Source organism: Sinocyclocheilus anshuiensis, unplaced genomic scaffold, assembly GCF_001515605.1.
Source record: "Sinocyclocheilus anshuiensis isolate Anshui unplaced genomic scaffold, SAMN03320099.WGS_v1.1 scaffold2684, whole genome shotgun sequence".
Taxonomy (NCBI): domain Eukaryota; kingdom Metazoa; phylum Chordata; class Actinopteri; order Cypriniformes; family Cyprinidae; genus Sinocyclocheilus; species Sinocyclocheilus anshuiensis.
The window spans coordinates 269,616-282,983 of NW_015546023.1; the positions used below are offsets into that span (position 1 = coordinate 269,616).

The window sequence follows — 13,368 nt, forward strand, 5'->3', positions numbered from 1 at the left end:
TTTGCCTGATGAATCAGCACATGATGAACTGCGCCGGGATGCATTCACAATGCAAGACTGAATTCAATGTGTTCAGTGCAGGACTCCAGTGAGAGAGAATCTGCTGCTGTCTGTGTGCTTCACAGAAAAAACAGACCTTGTCTTGCCAAGCATATGTCAGCACTTAGCAATCAAAAAATTTATTTCTATGTGCCCATTATCATATTTCTTTGTTAATGATTTTAGCATATTATAAGCTCCAGTGTGCACAAGTAGAAATCTGATTCATGCGTCTCTTTTTCCTTCATTATTTGTTCAATCTTACAATTGTTTTCTGATTAATTGGACACATTCCTGAAAAGTTCCCTCCTCCCGCTCTTAAATGAAACCTCGGCCGTTTGTTTCTCAACGTGAGCGCTCAGGGTCAGTGTCAGTCGAGCTTATTTTATGCTTTTGTTCCTGGTGACTTTTATACAATTTGTAAGATTGACCTACTAGAAGAGAGATGTGCCACCTACACCTACTGCAGACAGCCCGATTTATCCTCACGTGTGTGTATGTGTGTGTGTGTGTGCATGTGTGTGAAATGTGTGTGTGTGTGCATATGTGCGTAAATGTGTGCATGCGTGTGTGTATGGGTGCATGTGTGTGTGCTTGCGTGTGTGTGTGTGTGTGTGTGTGTGTGTGTGTGCTTGCGTGTGTGTGTGTGGGCGCACATGTGTGGCGAGGGCTAAATCAAAGCGGCGTGTGAGGTTTGTTTGGTTCTTAATCTGCCTCTTAAAGACATCTGTCAGTGCGGATCACTATTGTTCGTCATGCTTGAGACACGCAAGGCACAAATTCAATCCTGCCATTTCTATCATGTCACATTTGGCAGATCAACAGTGACACAAATTGTATCATTGCATCCCGCGCGGGGATTGTGCTTGCAGGTGTGACTCCTGGCAGTAAGAGACCTTTTCAGAAACGTCTTGCTTTAGCGCTTGGCCTGCGTTCAGCAGTGACACAAGGGACGAGCTGAAGTCACGTCTCTAACCGTCGAGGAAAGGAGGATGTTTTCCATCTTTCCGCTCCGAGCGATGCGTTTAATCTGACTGGAGAATTCACAGCGGTGCTGTACGGATCTGTGTGTTTAGCGTGCGGGATTTTCTGTGGCTGTTTTTACACATGCTTCAATCCCGAATTAATCTGCAACCCTCACCCCGCTGATCTCGCATCATATTGTTGTTTGCATCACACAAGCAGCAGAAGCAGCAGCACTTTACCGTTGTAACTAGGCAGAGACACTTGTCTTTTCTACAGACATATTGCAAAAGATGCAACAAATGCAAGCTGTGTGGACACACTGCCGTCAGACCGGCTCATCCCTGCAGGCCCTGCACTGCACATCTCCTTCGTTCAGCACAGCGGATTCAAGCCGTCAGCTCATTACTAGAGTGATCTCTCAACTAAAGATCAGCAGAACACCTGACATGTGCAGGGCTGGATTCACAACCACCGCATATACAGAGCGCTTACTCTCATCGCTAGTGACATTGGGGGAATAGAACCATTTTTCTTCAATAACCATTTTTATTGGGTATTAAAACATTTTTTTGATTACCATTTTTATTGGGTATTACATTTTTTTTACCCTTTTTTATTAAAGGATTTAAAGGGAAATTACACTTCAGACAATCTGATGACTCTAAGTAACTTTGAAACTACATGTCAGCTATCAGTCATTACAGTATTAGAAGGCTGTTAGTGTTACCAAAAAAGGTAAATATGTAAAAAAAATTGAATTTATTGTTATCTATTTGCATTTTTTTTAATGCACACATTCACTCTTAATCATACGCCTAATATGTTTGCCACACATTGTGTCTAGTCTCGTCACATTCTTGAATTAATTGAAGCCTGAAAATCAAAGTCTGCATTTTTTTTTAAAAACGGCATAATTTGACAATAAAGTTGTTTTCCTGGCATGTCTATTGTTAAACAGTTATGATGAAATATGAAATGTTTAGCTACTTACATCTTACCTCACACTCTTTGACGGTTAAAACTGAATTGTAGAGTTGGAGTTCATGTTCATCTTCTATGAACAGTACAGCCCCGCCTTCTTTGATTTGATTGGCTATCTCAGTTATTGAGACACTGATGAGGCAGACAAGCCTAAAATTTAATTTGTCAACTTCTGGTCATCCTAACAACAAACAGAGTGATGCGTAATAAAGAGCGGCAGAGCAGCATTGTGACCAGTTTGGCCGTTTCTAATTACTGGCCCTGGCCCACACCACCATTTCCAGGGTTTGCACAGCTAGTCGTTGTTGCTACTAGTCGACTAGTTGCATAATGTTTACTGTATGTAGACGAGTGGCAGTGCACTTTCCCCTGATCCTGATGGAGCGTGTTCTCTTGTGTTCTCTTGCAGCACCCGTATCCTTCAGAAGAACAGAAGAAACAGCTCGCTCAAGACACGGGCCTCACCATCTTACAAGTAAACAACTGGTGAGTCAAGTCACTTTTCATCTATTGCCAGTAGTGTTGACCATGGGAAAGCGTTTGTGCGTGGACTCTACGTGGCGCAGCATGCGAGCACGTTATCGCCGCGGCTCTTTGCCGTTCAACCCACATTTGTGTCCCTTTGATGCATTAAGAGGAAGAGGACAGTGGTGCACCTCTTCCCCGATCTGCTCCGTGCCGGATTAGAGCCACGGCGCTCTGGCCGGCAGCGTCTTTGTAGATGGCTTAGCTCATAACTGGAGGTGGTGGATTAAATATAATGATCACAGAGCCAAAGAAATGATACAGTCATTATTTATCAAAATACTCGGCCGGGCTCTTTTTTTATCGCAGGCTTAATTTCCTTCGCTACATTCTGCGGCCGATGTTCAGATTAATTGAGCTGACAGCTTCTTTTCAAAACACCGGGAAGGTATTTGCACGGATTTTCTGGCCTTACACAAACTTAATTATACGGAGCGCTATTTTATCAGTCTAATTCTGTGTAGTGGAGCTTCTATTTACAAATGAGAAGTCCCTGCCTTTTATTCACTGCTTCCCTTAATGTATTTATCAGAGCGGACTCATTTACGCGGCGCTCTATCTGTTGGGTACAGGCGGTGGCTCTCGGCTTTATCGGCCCGCAGGCCCGCGCACCTCCCCGGGGTCAATTGATTTTTTTGCTTTTGTGATTAATTTTTACCCTACACCTCATTCTGGTGCCGGCTCACAATGAGCAACACGCCTGGAGAATGAGCTTGATTTGTCTGCCGGATCAGGCCAGGTACTTAAATTGGCCACAGGAATGCTGTTATCTGCCTTTCACGCGCCCGGCTGCTGGATGGTGTTTCAATTACAGCGGTAACCAAGCTTTCATGCCGTCACACACCTACGGCAGCAGAAAATTGAGTTGCTTTGCCTGTTTCATGCTGATTAATGCTGAAATAACCCGTAAAACCCCAAAGAACCACTGAGAGAGAACGAGTGAGTTGAGTCAAGATGAGCACTCTCAGTTTTAGACTCCAGATACTGAAAGACTTGAGTCTATCTATCTATCTATCTATCTATCTATCTATCTATCTATCTATCAATCTATCCATCTATCCATCTATCTATCTATCTATCCATCTATCCATCTATCCATCTATCTATCTATCCATCTATCCATCTATCCATCTATCTATCTATCCATCTATCCATCTATCCATCTATCCATCTATCCATCTATCCATCTATCCATCTATCCATCTATCCATCTATCGGCACAATCAGAGCTGGAGGAGGCACAAGGGTGCTCTGTGTAACGTGTCAATAGACGGCGCATCTCCTGCTCTGACCAGCCCGTCTACCTGTCCATCTCTCTCTGCGCCGTGGATCTGATCTCTGCTCTGCGTGTGTGTGTGTGTGTGTGTGTGTGTGTGACGGTCACTGCTGTTGGTGCTTCACTGTGTAGCTGATGGGTAATTAAATCTGAGGCAATCCTGCACAGCAATCCTGTTTGACCTCAGAGAGAGAGCGAGAGAGACGCTTTACACACCACACTATAAGTGCAGCTGTGTGTGTGTGTGTTATTCTATCTGTCTAAATGAGGCCTGATCACATGCTGACAGCACACACACCTCTGCTAAACACACACACAGTGTACGCTATACAAATAAATGTGACTTGACTCGACACAGTATTATGAAAGAGAGGCAGGCTTGTCTCATTATCGGTTGCTCTTGTAGCCATTTCTGGGTGTTTCTTCAACTTCAGAATCTTTTATGTCCCAGGGCTTGATTTTGATTAAAACGGTCTTGGAATCGTTTCACCATCGTTTCATTATTATTATTTTTTTAAGAGTTAACTATAAAAAATACTATATAAAAATATTTTATTACATGTAAAACTGAGATTATCCAAACAAAAAGTGAAATAACCATAAACCATTTCAGTATGTCAAATGGGTTAATATCATTTTTTACACAACATTTCCACCACATTTTTCAAAGGTTAGTGCATATTTGCAGAATATTTTTACTGCGCATCTTTTACAAACAAGCTGTAATTTCTGCAAATGAAGAAAAAAGTTTGAAAATATGATTCAATTGTATTTTGGACACATAAAATGCTAGATATGACATTAGACAAAGGAATCCGTTTCAATTGTCATTTCCACCACAGAATAAACAATTATTTGAAAAACAAGAATGTTTATTGTGTTGATGTCCGCAGGGCTGAAAGTGCTCGAGGAAGCACCCAGTGATGGGTTTGGTCAGGTTTCTTCTGCGTCTCTGTCTCTGTGTTGTCACTCGTGGAAACTCGTTTGACTAATGAGCTGACAAATGGAGTGGAATAGATGACTTATGAAGGACCTTTGACATCTGCAGGATTGTGTGGACCTGCTCTTACCTGATGCCCACACACACACACACACACACACACACACTCGCTCTCTCTCTCTCTCTGTATTTGTGTCTTTATTGGTAATCTGTTGTTGCTTCACCAGTTGTGTCTCAGCATCTAAAGCTGAGGCGTCTCAGACCGAACCATCTCTGCTGGTGTCCAGTCTGTGGCTCTGTATTAGTCTTTATATGAATCATGAAGGATTCATCCTAGTCTGCTTTTACTGAGACGACTGGAGAAAGGGTTTCATAACTCTCTCTCCCTCCCTGAACTCAAATGAGGCACGAACAAACAGATCAGCTTTATGTTTTTTATGACCCTTTCACTTGGCATGGCCAGCTGTTATGAAATTCAAAATAATGGCTTAATATTTTCCAAATGTGATGTAAAAAGTATAAGCTGGCCTGTAAAGATGTTTGATTTTCCTCCTCAGAGCATGGGAAAGTTTGGGGGCGTTGAGTTTAAACACACAGATCTGCGCTCGCACACACACCGTCTGTCTGTCTGTCGCTGTGTTACACACGGCTGAAGTTACTGGTTATCCATTTAACTTTGACCTAGATGAGAGCGTCCAGTCTTTTTCTGGAGTCTCGCGGGCCGCTGTTTCTAAATATACGGCTCAAGAGGACGAGTGGAGATGAGCGGCGGCGCGAGCTGCTGGCAGAGAACATCGTCAGCATCTCTTGCATTTAGGGACCGCTAATTGGCAGTTAATTAGCAGAATTGACTCAGTTGTTGGTTCCCAAGTGCCACCCTCACCCCCCGCTCCAGCTTCATTTGATCTGATATTTCTCGTAGCGCCAGAGCACCCATCCGCTTTTGGCACACTATTCTGCATCTGGCCGATGGATGCTGCACATTTAGGCCAAATCAGAAAGATCCTCGTCACAGGAACCCTGAGCTGAGAGAGGAAAAGTCCTGCAGGACAGAGACAGAGAACCAGAAAACACTGCGCTTAGAGCAAGAGAGACAGTCAAACAGCGGGTCGAATCAAATGAACCATTGCAGTGTAGCTCTGAATGTCCACCGCAACAATGTTCTTCCTCACTATCTTTGTCTTGTTTTCCAGTACAAACATCTTAACATCCTTAAATCGAGAAACATTTACTTGAGAAGCAAAATGGCTTAAAAAAATGAACAAAAAGGACCAAACATTAGTTAACATTAACTAGAGCAATGTGTTTTTTACAGCATTTATCAACCTTTGTTAATGTTAGTTTCATGGCTGTAGCCAGGGTTTGAAAATTAGTGAGGTCTGGGGTGGGGTTAAGAATTGTGCTGTAATAACCCCTACAAATACAACTCATTATCAGTGCTGAGGAAAGTTACTTTTAAAAGTAATGCATTACAATATTGCGTTACTCCATAAAAAAGTAACTAATTACGTTACGTAGTTACTTTTTATGGAAAGTAATGCGTTACGTTACTTTTGCGTTACTCTTTAAATCTGGACAGGGCTTGCTTGTTTGTTTTTAAAATAAAAAAGTTATATTTTTGGCAAATATAAAAGCCTTTTCACACCAAAAGTGAAATGAATAAGCCTCAGGCTGAAGGGAAAGTAAAGTAGAACGCAGAAGAAGAAATTTCAACACACTTCAGGAATAAAAAAAGACACACAAATGTTTGTCTAGAGTAATTTTTGCTTATTAGTACGGTTGAACTGGATCATCGAAGGTCAGAAGCAAAGACTTTGGTTAATAGAATGGGATTAAATACATAAAGCATATTTGTGTTGTTTAACATTTAATTATTGCAGGTTTGCGTCATATTCTGAGTTGCATTATTTGTATTCATTTTGAGGAATACTGAATCTGTGTTTTTTTTTTGTGTGAGTGAGATGAATTAATGCATATTCATATTTATTTTAGAACTACAGTAACATCTTCTGATTTCTCTCAACATGGGGACAGGAGAGCTGTCAATCAATAAATTGGGGGAAAAAAGTAACTTGCGTTACTTATTTGAAAAAGTAACTCCGATATGATCTTGTCAATTAAAAAGTAATGCGTTACTTTACTAGTTACTTGCTCATTATGTACACTAAACACTTTAGAGACAGACATGTAGATGTTTGTGAAAGATGTTTTATCTGTTTTGGAGGGTTGAACATTGTACCACAATTAAACCATGTTTATTGCATCAAAATTTGTTTATACTTTACTATAGCTTAGAGGTGGATAATTTTATTAGTTGTTTATTATTCATGCAACAATACATATTAGTTATAGTTTTCATTAATAACCATTGCTATATAGATAATAACTTGCTCATATGAATGTTTTTAGCATGACTTTGTGAAAATGTAACTAAAGAAATAGCATAGACTTCTTACTGGCTAGTGTTTGCATATTTCATTTCATGTCAGCAATAACCTGTCCGCGGGCTTTTTTGATTACTGTCAGTTTAAGTGCCGGCGACCAGTGTTGCCAGATATTGCTATGTACTTTTTTTTTTTAAATATAATTGTTACTGTGTGTGTGTGCATTAATTATAGCTTTTTTTCATAGACTGAACAGAACTGAATGTCTTAAGTCATTTTGGGGTGAAATGGGTGAAAGGCTTTCATGTTCTGGGGTGGCACGTTTTGTTTTGAGAGGGAAACAAATAGAGAAAGACTGAAGAAAGAGAAGCATCTGAGAGCAGAAGGTGAATAAATGGGTTAATTTATATGGTCTGCAGGTACGGCACACAGAGAGAGCGCTGTAGGATGGTGCTGCGCCTCGGGCCGTCTGTGAGCCGAATAGCTATTTTATTACATTGTCATTAAAGCAATTTCACAGCAGTATTGTTTGTTAATGAGAAGCCGCAAATGAGGAGAGATGTCACGGACAGGAGCAGCGCTGAGCTCCGTGCTCTTTTTATATCGCTGAAAAATAAATGCGCACTCACCCTTCCCATCCGTCTCTGGACTCGGGCTTGTAAAAGGGAAACCCACTTAAATCTGAAATATAAAGTCTGTACTGCCAAGGCTGTGTTTATGAGCTGCGCTGTGCTTCAGTGTTCACTGCTCTGATAGTGTGGGATCCAGCACAGGACAGCCGTCTCTCGTCTCACACACGCAGGAGAAGCGAGACTGTTTTCAGCTCTGCTGGTTCTGTGGAGGAGAGCTTCTTCTGTTTCGCTCTCAGACGGATCAGTTGGCTTTTTCCAGTTATTTATAGAGAGCCAGATCTGCTGCTGCTCACGCCGAGGATGAGGGAAATACAGCCCACATTAGTGAAATAAAGCCTGAGAGTGAGCGAGCGAGTGGGCGTCTTTCTGCTGACGCTGCAGATGAACATAGCGTGAGCTCAGAGGAAGTCGAGAGGAAAAAGAAAGAGAGGAGGCTCTGGAGAGAAGAAGGACTGACGAGGATTTGTAGGAACGAGTTTATCAGTTTCAGACTGAACAGGTTTGTGGGATTCTGTGCGTTACTTCACTCGAGACAAAAGAGGGCTCAGAATAACTTGTGTTATTTTCTGGCCTGTGAAATCATCTGCTGAACCTTCAGAAAACAAGGATCATGTGTTATTTATTATTAATGTTAATATAAGGTTGCAAGTTTTGCAAACAAAATGTCTAAAAACAGTTCTAGCTAATAGGTAACAGTGTTGCAGTTTTTGTTATCTGTTGTAAACTTATTATTTCCCATAAGAAAATTATTTATGTTATATAAGGTTTTGATTTTTTCAGCTGTGATTTTATTTTCTTGCAATAAACAAGTCAAGTCATCTTTATTTTGTATAGTGCTTTATACAATACAGACTGTTTCAAAGCAGCTTCACAAACAAGTAAACAATAAATGAATTAAAATGTAATAAATAAAAAGTCAGTAAGGGCACTAATGGGTAACAGAGTTGCAGATTTTGCAAAGATGAAGCTGTCACTGAATCTGGCACCAGCTTGTATTTGTGAAAAACTTAAATTTCTTCATTAATATATATATATTGTATATTATGTTATATAAGGTTGCAATTTGTGCAACCAAAATTTGGCGATTGTTTAAATAAATTCTATTTTTTTGTGTGTGTGATTTTGTTCACAGCCAATATGTCATTTTGTTATTTTAATTATAAACAAATAACAAATTAATTTAATAGTAAATAAATAAAGGCGCTGATGTGTAACAGGGTTGCAGATTTAGCCTAAGTGAAGCTGTAAGTCAGTATGACACCAGCTTGTAGTTTTTGATGAACATATTTCCTAAAAGGAAAATATTTGTATAATATTTTTTCTACAGTAACATTGGAAACCCTTGAACTTTGAACTTTAACAAAAATAATGATTCATCAACCAGTGCTTTTGGGTGTGAGACTCCAAACCTGATCACGTCTCTCTCATTCACTCTTCCAGTCTCAAACACAAGCCTCTAATGCCGTCCTCTTACCCGAGATCAATTTTCCTAAAAATCAATTTATGGCCCGTGCCGTGAGCTCCACGCCAGCAGCGCTATCATAAATGAGTACTTCAGGTTTGTTTACTGAAGCGCGTCGTGCCAGCGAGCCGAGATGATCTGGATGAAGCAGCAGCAGAAATGATGCCAGAACACGACACACAAACACTGGACTCGCTCCAAACCCTCTTCACACACACCGACTCGAGAAAAATATATAAAAGCAGGCCGTTTAAATGTCTCTGTGACTAGCTGTCAGTGGACACTCCAGTGAGCTCTTGTCTCTCATTATCAGCTTCCACACGGCGAGAGACGGGTCTCTGGAGCAGAGAGACAGACAGACAGAGAGGGCCCCTTCAGCGTCTGAGAGAACGGGCTGATTCTGAGACTGAATGGGGTGACGGGGTGTGGAGGGTAATGACAGAGTCCTCGCAGGCGGCAGTAAGTGAAAGGAGGTTAATTGAGAGGTTTCACTGATGACGGGCAGATCTCGGGCGCAGGTGCCCTGCAGCGTAACTTACACTCCACATTAACCAGCGTTACCCTCGTGTGAGGGGAAAAAAAGTCATTTTTACGTCATCACTGTTACATTTAAACAATTATTTGAAAACAAAAATAATTTATGCTTCTTTTGAGAAAATGCAGACTATGTGAAGACTGAAAAAAATTAGTGTAGGATTTACTTTGAAACAATTTTCACTCTGAAACTGCTAGTAAATTTCACAAATAATTACTGAGAAGTAACACAGTTAATTAAAAATTACATTTTAAAGTAGAAAATCTGAAATAGTATCATACTCCAATAATCTATATTTACAGCTTTGAAAAATTAGTTTTTTTACAGTGCAGATTTTGCATTTATATATTCCAAATGATGATCCAAATCACTGTGACAATAATTTAGGTTTAATTCAGTTTCTAATTACATTTGGTTTAGGGGTAGTAATGATAAATAACTATTGTACTGTGCAATGCTGTAGGCTCATATTTATGAATATGTGTAATAATTTCAATACGGGCTTTCCTGATGCTCAAACAGTAGAGAATGGGCTAGTAACGTGAAGGTCACGGGTTCGATTCCCAGGGAAAGCAAGAATTGATCAAATGTAAATGTATACCTTAAATGCAATGTAAGTTGCTTTGGATAAAAGTGTCTGCCAAAGGCATAAATTACATATATATATATATATATATATATATATATATATATACTCTACATATTAGATGGGACACCATTATAGATGTCTCCAGTGTCCATAGTAGTTACAGCACTTTGGATTTGAGGTAGGACAGTCTGATTTCTTCCAGCATTCCTGTAGCTCAAACAGTAGATCATGCTTGTGGCTTTGCATGAACTGATCAAATTTATACCCTGAATGCAATACGAGTTGCATTGGGTAAAAGTGTCTGCCAAATGCATACATGTAAATGATTTCTTGAAATTCTGCAGTAACTACTCAAACAAAACTGATCAAATAAATAAAAACAGAGACAGCTCCTTTTCCTGAGACCCTGAAACAAAGTGCCAACATCTCCCCGGAGAGAGAACTCCTCGTGTCGGGTCAGAACGGTGACGAGCGTCTGTGATAATCAAAAACAACTTTAAAACAGTGCAGAGCAAAGGTGCCTGAGTCGAGGAGGGAGAGCGGCGGAACGAGGGAGAGAGAGAGAGAGAGAGGCTCCTCACACAGGTGTGTTGATGCCCGGGGCGTCTTTGGCTCTGATTTGAGCCCTGACTATCATGTCTTTAAGGACGGAGCGTCAGATGTCTGTGAGCTTTACTGGGGCCAAGACAAACCTGCCGCAGTTGTCAGAGCGTGCTGATGCAGCCAGTGAAAGCGGAGGTGTTTCTTGTGTGGTAGATTGGCTGCTGTTGTGCCGCAGGACAGAGACACAGCAGAACTGCCAGAACAAAGTCTCGCTGTACAAACCAGCAGCTGCTCGCCGGATCAAAGGAGCAACAAGCGGCTCTTCCCGGCCATGTGTTTGATGGACAGCTGACAGCTGGGGTCGACTCGGACCCTCCGGACTCCCTCCGTCGTCTCCGAGCACTGCTTTCATATGAGTGCATGTAGAGCCCGCCACCATACAGCCAATCAGCAGTGCGTTTCCTAAAAGCTACTATGGTCGCACGTTCTGTCGTTACCAAAATAGTTCAGCGATTTGGTGTTTCCTGAATCCAGAGTTACAACAAACATTCACAAACAGCATCACATACAGTAGTTGTGTGACCTGTGGTAAGAAGCAGAGTTTCTTATTAGAATGACGTGGAATTAAATAGATCATGCACTTAAGCAAAATAAGCAGGTTAATGTAGTGCCTTGCATATACAAGTTTCATATGAGTGAAGGGAAGGGAGTGCGTATGTGCTCTAGTACCACAAAATAACAGGGAACAAAACTAGCAGTCCTCGATGCCATGTTCATTATGTACAGCAATAATCTGACATTAATTTAATCTCGAGCTGATTACTTAGCGGAAGTTGCCTGTTTGACGTCATTAATGACAGATCACGGTGGGTCGAATGACGGAGGAGTGGCGAAGTTCCTACGTTTTCGGGAAACAGTCATGACTCGCTAGTTAGTTTCTTCAACAATGCATCATACTATGGTTAAGCAGCGAGTTACATTGTTGTCGGGAATTGCGTCCTGGGACATCTTCTTGCATTCGTAGACCAATCGAAATGAATTGGAGAAAACCTACGATTTCTATGAACAAAATTGGTGTGTTGATGCTGCTCAGGATGCTTGTGATCCCCACCTGTCGTGTCCGTACGGGACGTGATCGGGAACACGCTGAAGTCCATCCGAGGAAAACTATCCAGAGAGAGCGACAGCGAGGATGAGTCTGTGCCGCAGTGCTATTGATTTATTTTAATTAGCAGCTCGTTAAATCGTGCCAGTTTGCAAAACAAACATATAAGTCTGAGTCTGGTTTTCCACCAGGGTTTTAATGAGTTCTGCACCCCAGAACCCAGAGCACAGAGACAGACAGAAACCTCCTCGAGAGCTGCGCTTCCTCCCTCGAGCCCTCTCTGTTTTCTCTGTTTATTTCATTATCTGTTTATTTGTTTTTGAGCCTCATTAAAGAGTGACTTCATTAGTTTTGGTTGGTTGGGTCTGTTTTTCTGGCAGGACGGGATGTTTTTACTGACGAGCAGATGCGGGGTGAGGCGGGTGCGCTGGGTTTGAATTCTCGCAGCTTCAGAGGCTCGTGAATGTCCCGTCAAACCAGTGACCCTGTTCCCGATTGGCCAGGCTCTCGTCTCACCCTCCCGGTGTGATTGGCCGGGGCCGGGTGAGCGCGGTTTGGTTTGGGGTTTTCAGGAAAGGAATGCTGACGACAGGGCCGTTACCATGTGTGGCAGCAGGGCTGCGCGGCACAGCTCACACACACACACACACACGCACACTGACACACACTCACACACACACACACAACACACTCTCTCATACACACACACACACACACACACACACACACACTGATCATGTGACTCCTGCTCTTTGTCAGGAATTCCACGATCGGCCGGTGAGACTCGCTCCTCTCACGAGAGTTTGGCTGCTGAAGTGAGGATTGTGGATGTTGATGCAGCTTCATGCTAGAGCGAGGTCAAGTGGCCTCCTGCAGTTCTGAGACCATAACTCACATCCGCAGCGAGTCCATGTGTGTTTGCACTGTCTGATTACACGTGCTTTATGAAACCAGGAGACAAGAAAACTTGCACCAACAGGGTACAAAAAAGGGCAATAAAAAAGGAATTTTTCCTTTTTTTACAATGTTTAATTTTACTTTTGTTGCAATACTTTTAGCAGAATTTGAGCTAAGTACAGTTATACAACACAAACACACACACACATATATATATATATATATAAATGATAAATTTACAAAAAATAAGTAAAAGGGTCACAAGGAACAGGGTTGAATATGTAGCCTAAATAGAGCTGTTATTCATTATGTAGTAAAAAATGCTGGTTTGATGCATTTTTATTTCTCGCAGATTGAAAAAAAAATAAAATAAAATAAATATATATATATTTACATTTACATTTACATTTAGTCATTTAGCAGACGCTTTTATCCAAAGCGACTTACAATTGGGGGATACATAAAGCGATTCTTCTTAAAGAGGCAAACAGACA

General features: G+C 41.4%; 1 protein-coding gene across 5 annotated transcripts in view; it reads left to right on the forward strand.

The window, feature by feature from the left end:
• LOC107698619 (homeobox protein Meis2) overlaps positions 1-13,368 on the forward strand; it is a 62,687-nt gene that overhangs the window by 41,678 nt on the left and 7,641 nt on the right. For all 5 annotated transcript variants that reach the window (XM_016499674.1, XM_016499677.1, XM_016499675.1 and 2 more), the window contains exon 9: positions 2,396-2,472. In XM_016499674.1, the coding sequence (XP_016355160.1) occupies positions 2,396-2,472 (77 nt within the window). The remainder of the gene's footprint in view (positions 1-2,395; positions 2,473-13,368) is intronic.